General features: G+C 38.5%; 1 protein-coding gene across 1 annotated transcript; it reads right to left on the bottom strand.

Moving 5' to 3' along the window:
* Positions 1-9377: 9377 nt before the first annotated feature.
* Positions 9378-10139, bottom strand: LOC145979950 (uncharacterized). The gene has a single exon (XM_083112893.1). It carries the CDS (start codon positions 10137-10139, stop codon positions 9378-9380), a length of 762 nt encoding a protein of 253 aa, XP_082969019.1.
* Between the last annotated feature and the right edge of the window lie 7522 nt (positions 10140-17661).

Genomic DNA, 17661 nt, shown 5'->3' with positions numbered 1-17661 from the left:
AAATAAACATTTCGCTTTTATTTTCTCTCATTTGAAATGAACGATGCCAATTTTCAAGGGGTGGGAGTAGTTGGCTGACCCGTTCTACCCTATTTCTCAACACCTATGATGACTAACAACATGGAAATATATACACAACAAAAGAGGGGAGAGGATTTGCAGGTTCAACGTCCCCGAAATATCCTTGAAATAGAACCTGTGTGCATTCAGTGGCGTAACCACAAGGTCAGGGCGACCTTGGTCAGAAATGAGATATAGGGGGGGCAAGGGTGGCAAACATTGACGGCCAAGTGTACCTGCAGGGGGCAATTACGCCCAGAACTTCAAATTTTATGCAATTGTAAATACAGATGTAAGTTCAGAACCGTAGCTAGGGGACGGCGGGAGACGGTCCTGGGCGCCAAACGATGTAAATGAAAAAAAGTTGTAAAATTGATTGATTGATTTGTGTGTTTTTTAACTCTACCTTATGCACAGAAAGGCTAATTGAGACTGGACCTACAATTTAAATTGGTTTCAGAACCACTAAGTGCCTCCACCAGGACCCCTTGATTACAAGGCAGCGATGTTACCACTACGCCATCGGGGAGGCACAAAAGTTGTAAATGATATAATGCCATGCCGTTCCGTGAATTTATTTACGCCCTATTCAATTAATATTGATTTCAGCCTGCAAGAAAGATGGACCCAAAAATTTTCTTACTCGCATCGCTCGCAATTTCTATTTGTTCGCTGTGATGCATTGTAAATCACCACACAGAGAAATAAGACTTGTCTTAATTGATTTTGTTTTAAATGCATGAACAGTTGTTTGGAGGAAAGGGGCGGTGCACATTTGAGAGACATTTTATGTATTTTTTGCTGCTGGTTTATTGTGAGATGGAATATGTAATGGTTGTGTAATGTATTTAAATAATATATGCTGTATTATATTTATTAATAAACTTTGAATACGTACACAATTTTGTGTCCACGTTGCATATAATGTTAAACATATATCGTGCATGAAAGTTATGTTAATGTAGTAAAGAATTATATTTGGAATGCATTTATAAAGCATATTCTGTCTTTCAAAAATAGTTTATGTGCTTGTTTTCCGTTATTGATGTGAAATTGAACGTGTTAAAAAAATAATTCATATCGAACACAAATCCTTTAGCACAAACTTCTACCCCCTTTTTGCGTAATTTACGAGGATAATAACGTCTTTGATATTACTAATAGCAATAATAATGTTGGTCTTGGGATCGAATCCGACTTGGGCATGGATGTTTGCGAGTATCCATTCATCATTTTCATCATGCCATCACTCATCCCCATCTTCGCAAATTAGCCAAAAGTGGCACAAGAAGCGAAGTAAAATCAAGCAAATCAATAATAACAATAATAATAATGTTATAATAACATTATTAGTAACATTATTATTATTATCAACAATATTATTATTATTATTATTGGTACGTTTATCCTGGTACTTGCCTCCCCCAGACAAAAATTCGTGGTTCACAGCGCAGAGCGGTTATTTTGACAAAATCCAGTTTCATTAATGGCTGCTTTGGGGAGGGGTATTTTTAACGTTGTCGGATCTTGGCACTATGCTTAATTGGTTGTTTGGCCGCGAGTTCCTTCGTAGGGAAACACTTCAAGAGATGGTCACTGCATACAGGCGATTCCCGCGCCAGATATACAAGCGCTGGGAGTGCAGTGTAACACATGAAAACAGATTTTGAATCAAGTCAGCGTCTTGTACTTGAATTTGAGTGTGAGCCCTTGTTGGGTTCTGACTCATTATTTTCATTGGCAAGATTTTCTTTGTGTTTAGTCCAAACAAAATAAAAATAGTACACAACAAACGGGGAACCGAAATTCTGAGGAAATGACGTCCTTGTTTATTGTCTAATGGCACCAGGACATAAGCGCATACTCCCTGAATGTTGTTACGTACCAATGGGAGCAACTCGTGTAAACTGTTTGCCAGGATGAAATATAGATGGTAGCACAAGTATGCAAGATTGAAGATTAAGACAAGATACGCGAATAGCAGTGTAAATAAGCGCAAGGTAATTTGAAAAGATGAACAACAATAGAATCCATTATAAGAGGATAAAGAAAATATATAAAAAATATAAATTGCTGTAAATACTTAAGAAATTAAATTGGTGCTCATATGTAAATACACCGGAAAAGTAAAGAAAAGTAAAGAAGTGAAAAATAACAAATTCGTGTCTGCGTCAGGTTAAGGATCACCACACTGCACAGAAAGCTCATATGCTGAACAACAGATTTATTTCACAAAATGAAATAAGGAGCAAACATTGTGCACGAATACTACAGCTTTACGGAGTACTAACGGCCAGCCCACTTCGAAACACGGATTGCACACAAACATCGTGCACCGCTCACAGTCTGTACAGTGTACAGCAAGTGTCTGACGTGAATCACTCGACCCCGCCGGTCAGCTGTTGCCACTTGGCAGTGCTGCCCTCACACAATGGCGGAATTTACAGGTACTGCACACTTTATGGTCATATAAGTTTGCAGCAGGTTTTAGATCCAAACATGAGCGCAGAATATAGTTCCGCTGAGACGGGTTCCATTCCGACACAACTGCACACTTGCAAGAAAACAGTTATTTAACTTGTAATAAACGAATAAAAGAAATAGTGTGACGTGTACATATTCAATTTGTGGTAAATTACTTCCAGAGGTGAACCTAATCAAAGATCTTGGTGTTTTCATTGATTCTGCTTTGACCTTCAAAGAACACATATCATATATGGTAAATAAGGCCTACAGATCATTAGGTTTTGTTATAAGGAATTATAGAGATTTTAAGAGTATACATTGTATTTTAACTCTATATAATAGCATAGTAAGAAGTAGACTTGAATACGCATCCGTTATTTGGTCTCCAATGTATAAATCGTACGAAAATAGCATAGAAAGAAATCAGAAAAGGTTCCAAAGGTATCTCTTTTACAAAAAATATGATATGTCCCCACGACAAAATAACGTGAATTACATTAATCTGCTTGACATATTTGGACTTAAGAGTCTTAGTAATAGGAGGAAAATATTAGAACAGTTGTACTTGTATAAAACAATTAATGGTGTCTTAGACAACAGCTCCTTTCTCGGTCAAATACAATTCAGTATAAGAAAAAATAATCTGCGTAATAGAAATATTCTAACTTCTAAAATTTCAAAAACTCAGAAATATAGAAACTCACCAATAAATAGAATGTGTCACGGTTACAATATCCTTGTTGCAAACAATCAATGTGTAGGTTTTTCACTTCCAGTTGACAGATATAAAAGAATAATAGATTCAGTGCTATAGAAACTCTGATAGAATATAGATTGTTTAAAATAAATGTTACCATTTACAGTGTGCAATATTTGTGAATCACATATAAACCTCTTGCCTAAATGTATGTAGATAAGTATATATATATATATATCTCATGCGTTACGTATGTTGTATGTTATATGTATTTTACGTGAATGAATGAATATGTGTTTGTATATTTCCATGTAATTTCTTGTGACGTACTCAACGTGTGCCAGTACACACTATGGGAGTTTCGTCGCCTTGATGAATAGGTATGCTAAATGGAAACTACCACATTACGAACAATCCCATTTAGATGAACACTGAAATTAGTTTAATTCTGCCCCCAATTTCAATGTAACCCATTACTCCGGTAGCGCTGGTCGCCGTGTTCGTTAACGTACAGAATTACGTAACAATAGGCATACTAAGCAAGAAAGTAAAATTTGCAATATTGTAAACATTAACGGATGAACTGAAACTGGGTCTTAAGAAAAGTTACCCAAGAGAGTAACAGTGAACATAACCCTTTCCCTGACCTAATTACTAACTCAACTGTCAAAATTTCTGGGCATTATTCATACTTAAGTGACCAGCACAAAATCAACTCCATCCTGAAAAGCAACATTTACATTAATTGACATATGTATATTCATAAAATACAAAGGGAGCCTTTATTTTATAAATGTCAACACAATGAAATGAGATATTAATATATTTTATTATTATTAAAGAAATTCAAAACAGAACTTTGTTTATTTCTCGCTGAACTCTACGTTAATTATTTAGTCTTTAATAGATCGTGTATTCAATATTGAAACACTAATGCAAGAGTTCAATTTTCGTGCTTACAACAGGCATAATTATTTCTATATGCAGCACAATGTATTACCCTTGTTCAACTAACAAAACTCTGACAACATAGTAATAATAAGAATTGTGTGCATTAAGTAGAATATTCAACGATATTTACATTTAACAATTTACAGTTTGCAATTGCTGATCAGTTGAATTTTTACGCCAATATGGCTACCCCACGCGCTGCTTTCCCGCTCAAACTAACGGTGCGATGCATACTGATTAATGGCCATACACGATGCACACGAATGCTAGCATATTTTGCGAAGTGGAAAACTTTAATGCAGATATTCCTACAGACGTCTGGGTGCACTTAATAAATGAAGTTTGGTACTTACAGTCAATGCCCGAACCACGATCCGTAGATCACTTGCACAACAAACTCATCAAATATCGGCTGTATCCTTACTTGGTGAACCGATATTCTTTGCGTTGCATGTTTACTGAACCTTTATGAATCATTTGCGACATGTGGATTGCATGGCAAATTCCCAGATGTTCGGATATTCCTTGATATTCTTTTCCGATCCAACCTTACGAGCTCTCCATCCTCCTTTTTCGGTCGAACGAACCCATTGAATCCCTCTTTTACCCGTTCGTCAACAAACGAGTCCGCTCTTCGATTCGCCGTAATAAGTTCAATGTTTCGAACTCCGCTGCTTCAAATTCACTCGTTAAGTTCGAGTTTTCACTTAAATCCATTTATTAGAATATCACATTACTCACATAATTAACACCACCTTTTTTCTGTCCAGAATCGGCCCGGAAACTGTAATCCCGTATGGTATGGGAACCGATTACATGAATCATTCCTTTAACCGTTCCTTACACTGTTGCCTTTTCATGTACAAGTTTTTAACTACAAAGTTCACCAGTAGAATGATAAGCGTAGTGTGGCAGTTCTGATGAAATTTACCAAAAGTAAACGTGAATTATTGAAGTACACTAAAATAAATACATACAAATATGTTCATTATAACATTTCTTGTTATAATTGGCGCCCAACAAGAGGCTGAACCCAAACAATATACAACTACCTGCACAACTTACACACAACATAACTACTCACACAATTACATATAAGTATAAAACACAGAATATTTACATTTGCACAAATCACCTTATATTTATAATGTCCATTCGTTTATATTATTTACATCTTTAAAGTGTGGTGATTACAATAGTTCCTACAGAAGGATAGAAGTTGAATTCGTACTGGTCACTCCATAAATGTGCCCTTGAACTGGTATTGACTTAAGATTGAACTCCACGGTTTGCGTGCCGTCTCGCCGCAAGGTTATGTCCACTTGACCAATCAGTCCGCCGCTGACACTAGCCTACTTAGACCACACAACCGCAGAAGCCATCTTGTCAACTTTTCATCGACACCTGACATCACCTGTTCAACTACTTTGTACGAGACTAAAGATCAAGCTCGACGCAAATTCCTGTTGCTGTCATCCTGGCACAAAATAAGATCAATATTCGAGCCTGATTCTACTGAAAAGTACTTCCAACATACCACCTTATATGCGTTGAAGCGTAACTGTCTCAAACTTGCCATAAATTCCCTAAAACACCAATCCCACCATGGACTAAAGTCAATAATTGCTTTGAGCAAACAATCAACATGCATATTCTTCATTTAAGAATCGCCAAGCGAGATAGAAACAATAGGAAGTATTCTTTTGTTCTGGCCCGCCGCGAAATAGTACCAACTTGACAAATCTGCCCGCCGCAGGCACTACTCACTTGACTCACAAAGGAAATTCAACTACCTATGTTCATTTTTCTCATTGACGTTCTGAACCCTGACCACAGAATTTTCCTGACTCACAGGAATCCATTAATTTCTGAAGCAACTCCTCTATTCCAACCAGATTCAAGTCCTGCACCTTTATCACCCAATACCTCAATTTATCCATTGAACACTTCCATAATTTGCAGTGTTCAATAGATTGATTGTTCACTCTTTCCCCAGTGACACAATCAATCAACGAAAGTGTTGAATCACCGTTATTTTTAACACAAATGTAGGGCCCCAGAAAGAGCTCGCAATATTTCTTGATTACCCTATCTTTCATGCCACCAGGATTTTGATTTTTTACGAAGATCAAATTCCCCTCCTCAACGTTAGGATTAGCTGCCTTTTTGGCATTAAGTTTTTTCAACCTTTCCTGTCTTTTGCCGAAACTGGTTAAATTTGACATAACCAATTTGCCATCCCAGGTCACATTATTACCCACGTCCAAAAGCGGTATGTCGGTCAATCTCCTCGGCATATTTAACCTGAGTTCCTAAGGAGAGTATCCCGTTTGAGGAGTGATTGAACCGTTCAAGAGATATAAGGCTTCAGCAACGTGCTGTGGCCACTTTGCATGACTTGAACTACACAGCACTCTCATCAGGCGATTCAATTCCGAATGATAGCGCTCAACAAGGTTAGAACACGGATGATATACTGGAGTGTATATGAGTTGTACCCCCCATGCTTTCATTGCTTCTTGAAAAATGTTTGACTTAAATTGAGGCCCATTATCAGAGACTATTTGTTTTGGAACCCCCAAATGTACGAAGTAAATTTGCGTTAATTTATTCACAACGGTTTTTGCATTGCTATTAGTAACGGGGTAAGCCACCAAGTACCGCGATGCCGCATCCAAGACCGTGAAAAGAAACCTTTCTCGTTTTGGTCCTAAAGTGAATGGGCCTTGCAGGTCAATAAACAACAGTTGCCCTGGCTTATCCATTACATGTGATCTAGCAATATATTTAGCCGGATGCTTGTTAGGTTTAGTACGCTGGCACAACTCGCAATTTTTGATGTAGGACTTGATATCAGACTTCATACCCTTCCAGTGAAAAGCTTGGTATATCTGCGACAAGGTCTTTGCCACACCAAAATGCCCCATATCATCATGACAACCTATTAATACCTTTCCAATTAACTTTATAGGAATGCAAATCCTGTACCGTGAGTCTACATGAAAGTCCTTTATGTACAATACATCATTATCTAATCTGTACGTTTCATTCCATGACCTAGAACGAGTGTTTACATCCCCTTTAATACCCTTTAGATGGTTAATGACCTGCTTCAAATCGGCATCATCATTCTGCAAGAAGATTAACTCCTCTTTAGAAAAAAATTCCTTGACCGACCGTAAGACGGTTGAGACATTAATCAAATAGTGCGTGTCTGGAACACCAGGAAAATTCCTGCTCAGTGTGTCAGCCAGCACGTTCTCTGAACCTTTACAGTATTGGACGACAAAGGAGTACTGCTGTATCTGAATGAACCACCTGGTTAGTCTGGCATTCCACGAGTGAGCAGATTCCAACCAAGTAAGAGCTTTGTGATCGGAAACTACAACAAATTGCCTACCCTTAAGGTATGTAGAAAATTTCCCAATGGTGTATAAAATAGCCAATACCTCAATTTCAGTAGAAGTGTATGACTTCTCGTAGGATCTCAGCAATCTGCTGACGAAGCCTAAAGGTTTCATATTCCCCTCTAAAACCTGATAACAAAAACCCCCTATTCCAATCAGAGATGCATCCGTCTGGATGTAGAACTTTTCTTCGAAATCTGGAAAAGTGAGAGTGACCTCTTGGACCACCAATGACTTTAAGCGTTTAAAAGCCTCCTCAGCCTCTGCGGTCCACTGCCACTTCGTCTTCAACTTTAACAGAGCATACATGGGATGTGCTATGAGAGCATAGTTCGGTATATATTTTGCCAACCAATTGAAACATCCCAAGATCTTTTGAAGTTGTTTCAAATTCTCCGGCTTACGCAAGTTAACAATGCTTTCTACATAAGACGGATCTTTTGTAAAACCCTGTGTGGAAATGACGTGTCCCAAAAATTTGAACTCTTTTACTGCGAACCTACACTTCTCCAGCTTTAACGTGAAACCTGCACGCCCTAGCCTTTCCAAAACCAATTTCACATGCTTTAGATGCGACTCAAAATCCTTAGACTTTATGATGATGTCATCCACGTACACCACCACAAAGTCCAAGAAGGAACCCAACACTCTATTCATAACATCTACAAACACCGCAGTGCCGTTCACAGAACCAAATACCACCCTTTTGAACTGATACAGTATACCTTCAAAAGCAAACGCTGTGAACTTGCGACTATCAACATGCAAAGGCACCTGCCAGTATGCATTCCCCAAGTCGAGCGAAGTAAAGAACTTACAGCCTAGAAATGACGTCAAGAGCTCGTTAACTTTCATAGGCGTAAGTTGCATTGGTCTCACGTGCTGATTTACTCTTTTCAAATCGACACACAGACGAATCCCTCCATGAGGTTTTGGGACTACTAACAAAGGCGATCTATGTTCTGAATCAGACAGTTCGATTATTCCCCATGCTAGCATTTGATTCAATTGTTCCCTCACTCTATCCCTGTATGCGTAAGGAATGGGATAATTCTTCGCGACGATTGGTGCATCAGTATCTAGTTCCATACGATGTACATATTCTTTGCACAAACCCGGAGTGTCAGAAAAGATTTGTTCAAAAACGCTTAACATTTCTTTGAATCTTAACTTTGAATCACCTTCCAAACTTATCAATTCTTCAATCTCAAGCTCGAAATTTAAATGCTCAACTGCGGCAGTACCAAGTTTCGAAGAAACGTTAGTTATCGTCATTTCCGGTTCAATGGTGTCCACGTCTTTAAGAGGAGTAAATTTCAAAAAGGTTCTACCGTTAGGAGTACTGTAGAAAAATGCATCCTCATCAAAATTAAGTTCCCCTTGTATCCCGTAAATTACATCTAAGCCCAACAAAACTGGTACATTTAAATTCTTAACCACAACAAATCGTACATAGTAATCATAACCCCCCAAATTGATCATTAACTTAACAATCCCTTCAACAGATTTTGATTTTGTACCCGAATAATCTATTAATTTAATGTTGGAAGCCGATTCCAACCTTGGCCTAGAGATCAAGGATGAAATTGATTTCCACGCTTCGAATTCAAGCAGGCTCACCTCAGCGCCACTATCACAGAGGGCGTCATAAGGTTGGCCTAAAATAGTTATCCTGATCAAAGCTGATGCATGTCGCTGAGAATCAGCATTAATTGGTATTCCTAAACTAATTGAATCGTCGATATCACTCCCTTCACCAACATCATTAATATGTACAAAAAATATAGCAGGATGTTTTATCTTGCCCTCACCCCCTGCCCAATGGTAAGAGCTCCTCTCCAGTTTTCCGAACTTGGATATTCCCTTGATGGCTCGTCCAGCGCATGGATCTCAGCCTCAACTATGATTTGAGAACCAGGTTCAGAAGCCCCTTGACCTATCCTTCTTAAAATTCCCCTTTTCCTAAGAAAATTCAGAACCAGAGACATTCCTTCTCCATTCCAATGTATTCGATCAACTCTTCCCCGCGAAGGATTTCCCAAATATTCTTCATACACTTCATATCGAATTTCACCCGAGCTATCAAAAAACAAAGAAGAGATATCGTGTACTTTGACACCTCTTGCATCATGAAACGAGATTATGAAATCATTAATCCCTTTCCATTTGTGCCAGACATTGGAATTTTTGTTACGCATTATACGTGCTAAGGGAGGTAGGGTCAACCAATTGATCTCCTTAGTCCTTCCTTTCAACAATTCCAGCGTCTCCGACATGTTGCGCTTTATAGTTTCTTCCGTCTGAAAGTTAAGTATATCATTTGTACCTATCATAATTATCACAGAGTCAGCCAACTTTGAGCACGACTTTAACCTGCCGTTCAATTGCTCGGTAGTTTGACCACTGACTGTTAATCCTATCCTACGATTTCCTTGTTCATCGAAATTGAGCTGACAATTACCAAACTTTTGTGCTACTCTGAGTAACATACTGTCTCCGATTAATTGTTTCCCTTCTAACAACGGTTTAATAGCATTCGTCTGTTGATGCGCTTCCATACTACTCTGAGGTGACGCAGACGCAACCCTATTGACTGGAGGTTTATTCAAGCCCGAACCCACATCACCTCCTACGATGTGAGTTGATTTCCGTTTCCCAACGAGGAATCTTCGGCTGAATCTCTATTGTACTGAAAACGTCGTTTCGATTTGGGACTGAAATTTGTGTTCTTTCTAACGCTAGTGGGTGAAGTCTTTAAAGTCTGTGCCCTTGGTTTACCCTCCACCTCAGCACCCTGAGACGCGGCGATCGTGATTTTGTTTACCCCAGCTTTAAAGCTTTTGCCCTTTTGAAGCGGAGCTAGATCTCGCTTCACGGGTAAATCCCTTAATGATTCAAAATTTTCTATAGCATGCGTGGCATCTGCAAATGACGAGATGTCCTGCATTACGAAGTGCTCCCTCAATTTATATGGCAAAAGTGAACCTAATTGAGCAACAATATGAGCTTCTTCCGCCTTAGGTTGTATTGAACGTAGCAACTTGAAGTTCTTAGAAAAATACTGTAACACACTTTCCTCAGATGTTTTCTGGTAAGGAGAGTTCAATATTTTGGCAAGACAAGTACTACGCCATCTAGAACTTTCGTAATGGCTTATGAATTCCAATTTAAATGCATCATAAGAAACCAACTGAGCCTTTCTCTCTGAAAACCAGAGCTTCGCACTTTCGGTCAATAGTTTAGGAACATATTTAATGTAATGTGCTTGATCAATCCCATATAACTCCAAAAGTTCCTCTACCTTTTCCAGGAATTCAGTTGGAGTTACATTCGTGATCAAGCCATTGAATTTCGGGAACTTTACTAAATCCTGAGGCTTTATGCTATATGCTTTCACAGGAGCAACACCACGAACAGCATTAAAATCAGATTGTTCCTTCTTCCCTTCAATCACTCCCTTTGGATCGTCAACTTTTTCCCCATCCCCACACAGTTTAGATTTTCTGTGCCTGGTTTTTAGATAACCCTTCTTTCTTATCGCTGAATTAAATCTCCCATATTTCTCAGCATCAGTCGATGACTCTGCACTAGAAACACAATAGCCCGCAAATGGTTTCCGCATTATACCTGACTTGACATTCCCTGCATCCGAATTGTCTGTGGAAGTGGCCTTATCCAAACGACCCACCCCAGTGATTTCAGTTACCGAGGGATCGACACTTTTACCCTTAACCTGTTTTTCTACACTATACTGCATTCCAAATACCTTGCGAGAACTCCCCTGCTCCCAACTGGCCATAACCTTGCTAACCCTATCCATGGAATTCTCGAGAGACTTTAGCGTTACCATAACTTCTGGCGGCAGATTATTCATAACCAAAGTATCAGACCCTAGGTGCTGAGAAGAAACATGCACAACCGGTTGAGAGGATGATAGAGACTCCCTCTTTACCACTGCCACTTCACTATCACTGATCGCTTTTCCTAATTGATAATCCTTAGGAACTCGATTGGAGTCCTGACTTCTACCTGCAATCTTACCCAACACCTTTTCTACAATTTGCCCTTCCAACGATCTAATGTGACTATCATTATCAGTTTTTATTTGTTCCAACGATTTCTGCACACCCTGTACTTCCGAATCTAACCTACGTGCCAATTCATCATACTTCCTATCTAACCCTTCAGCTCTATTCATGCATTCTAATCTGTATTGAGATACTGTCAAAGTGAGATCTTGAAGACCCTCACTTGTTTTGACCACATCTTGTTGCAAGTCTAAGATACATTTGCTGGTATCACTGAGGTCTGACTGAAGTTTTCCCACCAACCTACTAGTGTGTGCAGTAAGTTCAGACTTCAGCAATTGGTTGCTGTCATTTAATTCTGACTTCAGTAATTGGTTGCTGTCATTTAATTCTGACTTCAGCAACTCAATACTTGTTTTTGACGCTTGGAACCGTTGGTCATTCCTTTCATCACTCTGTTTGATGAACGCGAACAACGATTCCAACGTCACAGGTTCGTTTTCCGTTCCCATTTTTTTTTTTTTGCCCAAAAATTAAAATAAAAATTTGCTTAATGCCTATAAAACTTTTAACACTGACGTCTCGTAATCTTAATGTGACGTACTCAACGTGTGCCAGTACACACTATGGGAGTTTCGTCGCCTTGATGAATAGGTATGCTAAATGGAAACTACCACATTACGAACAATCCCATTTAGATGAACACTGAAATTAGTTTAATTCTGCCCCCAATTTCAATGTAACCCATTACTCCGGTAGCGCTGGTCGCCGTGTTCGTTAACGTACAGAATTACGTAACAATAGGCATACTAAGCAAGAAAGTAAAATTTGCAATATTGTAAACATTAACGGATGAACTGAAACTGGGTCTTAAGAAAAGTTACCCAAGAGAGTAACAGTGAACATAACCCTTTCCCTGACCTAATTACTAACTCAACTGTCAAAATTTCTGGGCATTATTCATACTTAAGTGACCAGCACAAAATCAACTCCATCCTGAAAAGCAACATTTACATTAATTGACATATGTATATTCATAAAATACAAAGGGAGCCTTTATTTTATAAATGTCAACACAATGAAATGAGATATTAATATATTTTATTATTATTAAAGAAATTCAAAACAGAACTTTGTTTATTTCTCGCTGAACTCTACGTTAATTATTTAGTCTTTAATAGATCGTGTATTCAATATTGAAACACTAATGCAAGAGTTCAATTTTCGTGCTTACAACAGGCATAATTATTTCTATATGCAGCACAATGTATTACCCTTGTTCAACTAACAAAACTCTGACAACATAGTAATAATAAGAATTGTGTGCATTAAGTAGAATATTCAACGATATTTACATTTAACAATTTACAGTTTGCAATTGCTGATCAGTTGAATTTTTACGCCAATATGGCTACCCCACGCGCTGCTTTCCCGCTCAAACTAACGGTGCGATGCATACTGATTAATGGCCATACACGATGCACACGAATGCTAGCATATTTTGCGAAGTGGAAAACTTTAATGCAGATATTCCTACAGACGTCTGGGTGCACTTAATAAATGAAGTTTGGTACTTACAGTCAATGCCCGAACCACGATCCGTAGATCACTTGCACAACAAACTCATCAAATATCGGCTGTATCCTTACTTGGTGAACCGATATTCTTTGCGTTGCATGTTTACTGAACCTTTATGAATCATTTGCGACATGTGGATTGCATGGCAAATTCCCAGATGTTCGGATATTCCTTGATATTCTTTTCCGATCCAACCTTACGAGCTCTCCATCCTCCTTTTTCGGTCGAACGAACCCATTGAATCCCTCTTTTACCCGTTCGTCAACAAACGAGTCCGCTCTTCGATTCGCCGTAATAAGTTCAATGTTTCGAACTCCGCTGCTTCAAATTCACTCGTTAAGTTCGAGTTTTCACTTAAATCCATTTATTAGAATATCACATTACTCACATAATTAACACCACCTTTTTTCTGTCCAGAATCGGCCCGGAAACTGTAATCCCGTATGGTATGGGAACCGATTACATGAATCATTCCTTTAACCGTTCCTTACACTGTTGCCTTTTCATGTACAAGTTTTTAACTACAAAGTTCACCAGTAGAATGATAAGCGTAGTGTGGCAGTTCTGATGAAATTTACCAAAAGTAAACGTGAATTATTGAAGTACACTAAAATAAATACATACAAATATGTTCATTATAACATTTCTTGTTATATTCTATTGTATTAATCAAACACAGTGTACGCCTTCTGTAATTGGAGGTTCAATCCTCTGTAGAAGTGCAAAGCATAAATAAATAAATATACAGGCAAAATGATACATCCATTAGCAGGTATGGACTTGATCGTTTGCAATCAATGTGCATAAGAAATTGGATCGGCAGATTCACCAACTGGGATGTCATTTGCCCGGAAGAGACTCAAGCTGAAAAGCGAGTCGAGCGAGACTGAATACGTTGCAGAGCGCGTGGAATCAGTGATACCAGTGTTGCACATCCCACTATTTTAACCCAATGGTAATCGTGATTCATTGCTAATTGTGCTATACAGCTATCATCCGAAGGGAAAAATCTCTTCAAAGTCAAACAAGTTGTTTTAGAGGTATATCCCTCCTAACGGCAACAAGACCAAAATAAAGCAGGGCGTGAGGTGTTTTGCCGTCAATGTGCGCACGAACTGTGTCTCCGGTGTTTGAATGATTTTCTGTTGAGTTTAGGAGTAGGAAACGATTGTTTGTTGTTTGACGACAAAATAATCTCCGCGGTATTAAAATATATCGCTGTGAAAAGAAACATGTTAATTATTCAAGCGTGGGAGCCTGCAAAACCACCGCCAGGGCTGAAGCAACCGACGAGGGAGGGGGAAGCTTATTGTTTTCACCCACTGGCGGCAATGAAGGTTTTGTCAAAGATGCATATTTACTGTTCCGTGCAAAGAAAGGGAAGGGTGATTATCACCAAGAAATGGACAGACCAACATTTGGCTCCTGGTTTAGTGAAGTGATTCATAAATTGAAACTATATTGAATATATCCAATAACAAATCATGCTTTTTTGGTAGTATAAACTTGAAGGGCGTGTATCTTATAGTAACGCATGTATTGCGAACGAAAACCAAAATATTCATAAATTTATTTATTTCTAAACGAGAAACAATAACTCGTCATTAAATTTAAGAGGGGTCTGTCGTTTACTTTTACCTTTTTTTTTTTGTGCGTGCTCGACATATACACACATGCCCGTATGTTTCGAAGATATTTCGCGATTTACATTAAATAAGGACACATTTATTACATAATCTATGCGCAGAAAGTACTTTAAAAATTGTATGGTTCAGGAGACAAAAAGAAGCAAAAATGCATTCTGCTTGACATGCATGTACGGGTTTTGATGTGTTAAGGGGTTGGCAATACTGTCGATTCTCTCATTGTCTGTTATACGATGAGCTCGAAGGTTCAAGCAAGACTGTCACGGATGATTCTGAGCTCCGTTCATGCGCGGATGAATACAGAAAACCTGCTGCAAATTTTACCTGACGCGAGGCTTTGGTTGATTTACTATTCCCTTGCTGGCGGCGCGTTCCAGTCGCGAACCACATTACTTTTGGTTGTGCGTCTCAGCCGTTGCACCTACTTGGATGCGCGTTTCAGTCGTCTAGCACCAATTGTACACCTTGTTGGATTTATTTTAGTGTTGGCGCGTTCCAGCCGTTGCCTCAAGGGAGGAGGATAGAAACAGGCGGCGTAGATATCAACCCTTGCCCTCGAACTCGTAACCCTCTAGGACGTAGGGTGAACGAAGAAAAAGTGGTGTTACCAGCTTGTGAAAATAGGACTTGTTGAAATGGGAAAATGTACATATGAAAATGCCAAAGGAATTGGAATAGAGGACACATGTTCCAGGGAATACATAACAGTCCAGAAGGAAGTCCAGATCCAGATTCCCACAAAGAAAGAAGCTGAGAAGGAAGTCTAGAAGAAAACATATACGAAAGAAGATTATAAACATTAGAAAGAAGAAATAAATTCATGAAGCATACAAATTGAATGTAAATAAGAATCAGAAAAATACGTATCTTATTATGTAAATATCTAAATCCATGGATCCTTGTTGAGATAATATAATCGGTTAAACGTCTCCATTGGAAGGCATCCTGTCTAGTTTCTTATTGGTTTCGTTTGAGTTGATGTTTTAAGTCCACTTTTTGCACAGTGAGGCTAATCGGGACTGGACCTACAGTTTAAAGTGGGATCCGAACCACTATGTGCTGCCACCCTGTCTGGTTTCGTTTTAAAAAAAGAACCCTACCCTGAAGATATATTAGCCGTGGTTTAATATTAAGATTTATGTACCCTTGCACAAATGGAAGTAACAATGTATGCGGGTGAAAGGGGGCTTCATTAGGAGGTTCCCCATTATTATTATTATTATTATTATTATTATTATTATTTATGTGTTTAGTCCTCTCCGCAACTGTACCGGTTTGTTATACAGCTTTCTTCGTTCATTTTATTTATATACGTAGTAGTGTTTAAACTCAAAACCTCATCTGCGTACAAATGGCGCGTATGTACTATCTGAATCATAAATCAGACTGCTTTCTAACGATAGCTTTCCTAAACATCAAACTAACTTGAGTATTAAGAATATAAATGAAAATATCCAACATCTCTCTTATACAGGAATGAAATACTTTCATTTTGCAATGCAGCGACAGAAAAAGTGTTGCCCCATTCTTAAAGTTTTGGAAAATCAGTACATGAATTCCGAATTTCAGTACACATTATAAGTCTTCAAGTCTCATCATTGGAACGTGCCGAGAAATTTGTTTGGTACCGAAGCAACATGATCAGAACACGCATTTAAAAAATGTGAAAAACAATTTTCTTTTATTGTCCATGTATAACATAACGTATAAATCTATATTAAGAATCTTGTCAAACAGTACCGAAATAATGACAGACCCTCCTCTCTGAAACCCCTCCCCGATTTTTATCTGGCTTTCTATTCCTTACCTCAAATCAACAATTAGACGCTGTCCTTTCCTCAGTTAATTCCGCTAACGAGGCAGGTGGAGCCTTCAACAGTGTTGCCACATTAAGGTAAATTTCCTTTTATGAAGGGAAATTCGAACAAAATTTTAAAGGAAATGGGATTAAAAATACCAAAATTCCATGGAAATTTTAAGACACCAAACTCAAAAATTGTACAGATTAGTGCAGATTATGTACTATTTATTAGTATTATATTATGACGTTTTTTAAACACTTGATGCGAAATATACGAATATTACACGTCGCATTGCTTCGGTAAAACAAATTGCTCCCATATCAATTTAATTTGCATGATATTGATATAATATTTAGAGTTTTTTAGTGAAGGGAAAACTGAGTGCAAGAAGCGAAATTTTGCCCCTTGGAAAGGGAAATTATGCCATCAGATTGTGGCAACACTGGCCTTCAATGTGTTAGCTAGTAAAGAGGCAAGCTACGTTACTGCTTCAGGGAAAATGAAAACCAGTGTACTTCCGCTGGCAAGCAAATGCAATTATTTCGATCAGAGTAGAGATTTCAACAATAGAGAAACAGTCAAGTCCATTGATTGATTGAATATGGTTATTTTACATTGCGTTTCTGCCACTTTTGGCTAATCGCGACGATGTGACATGATGTTTGAATGCAGGGGCAATCACATATTTTACATTACTCCACAACTCTATTCCTACTAAGGATTATCCTGGCTGCAGTTCTAGTCGCCAGAGCCTCGTTAGTCTGTATAATGCGATCCATGGTGCAGTACGTGGAAATGAGGTTGACATTTGGGTGTATGCGTGTAAGAGCGACCCTTTCCACCCCTATAGATGTAAGTCAGGTTCATTGTTGGTACCGAAGCATAGGCGTGTGCTCTCTGATTAGCGGTCAGAAGTTCAGTAAAGAAATGAAAACTACATTCCACCTCACGCTTTTGCAAACTCATTATACATGCGTACAAATCTAGGGCGTGTTTAACGTGAGTCCGATTCTCAAAAATCTAATT

This window comes from Lepisma saccharinum, chromosome 27, assembly GCF_977018435.1.
Source record: "Lepisma saccharinum chromosome 27, izLepSacc3.1, whole genome shotgun sequence".
In the NCBI taxonomy this organism is placed as follows: domain Eukaryota; kingdom Metazoa; phylum Arthropoda; class Insecta; order Zygentoma; family Lepismatidae; genus Lepisma; species Lepisma saccharinum.
This window is presented reverse-complemented; position numbering and strand designations above follow the sequence as displayed.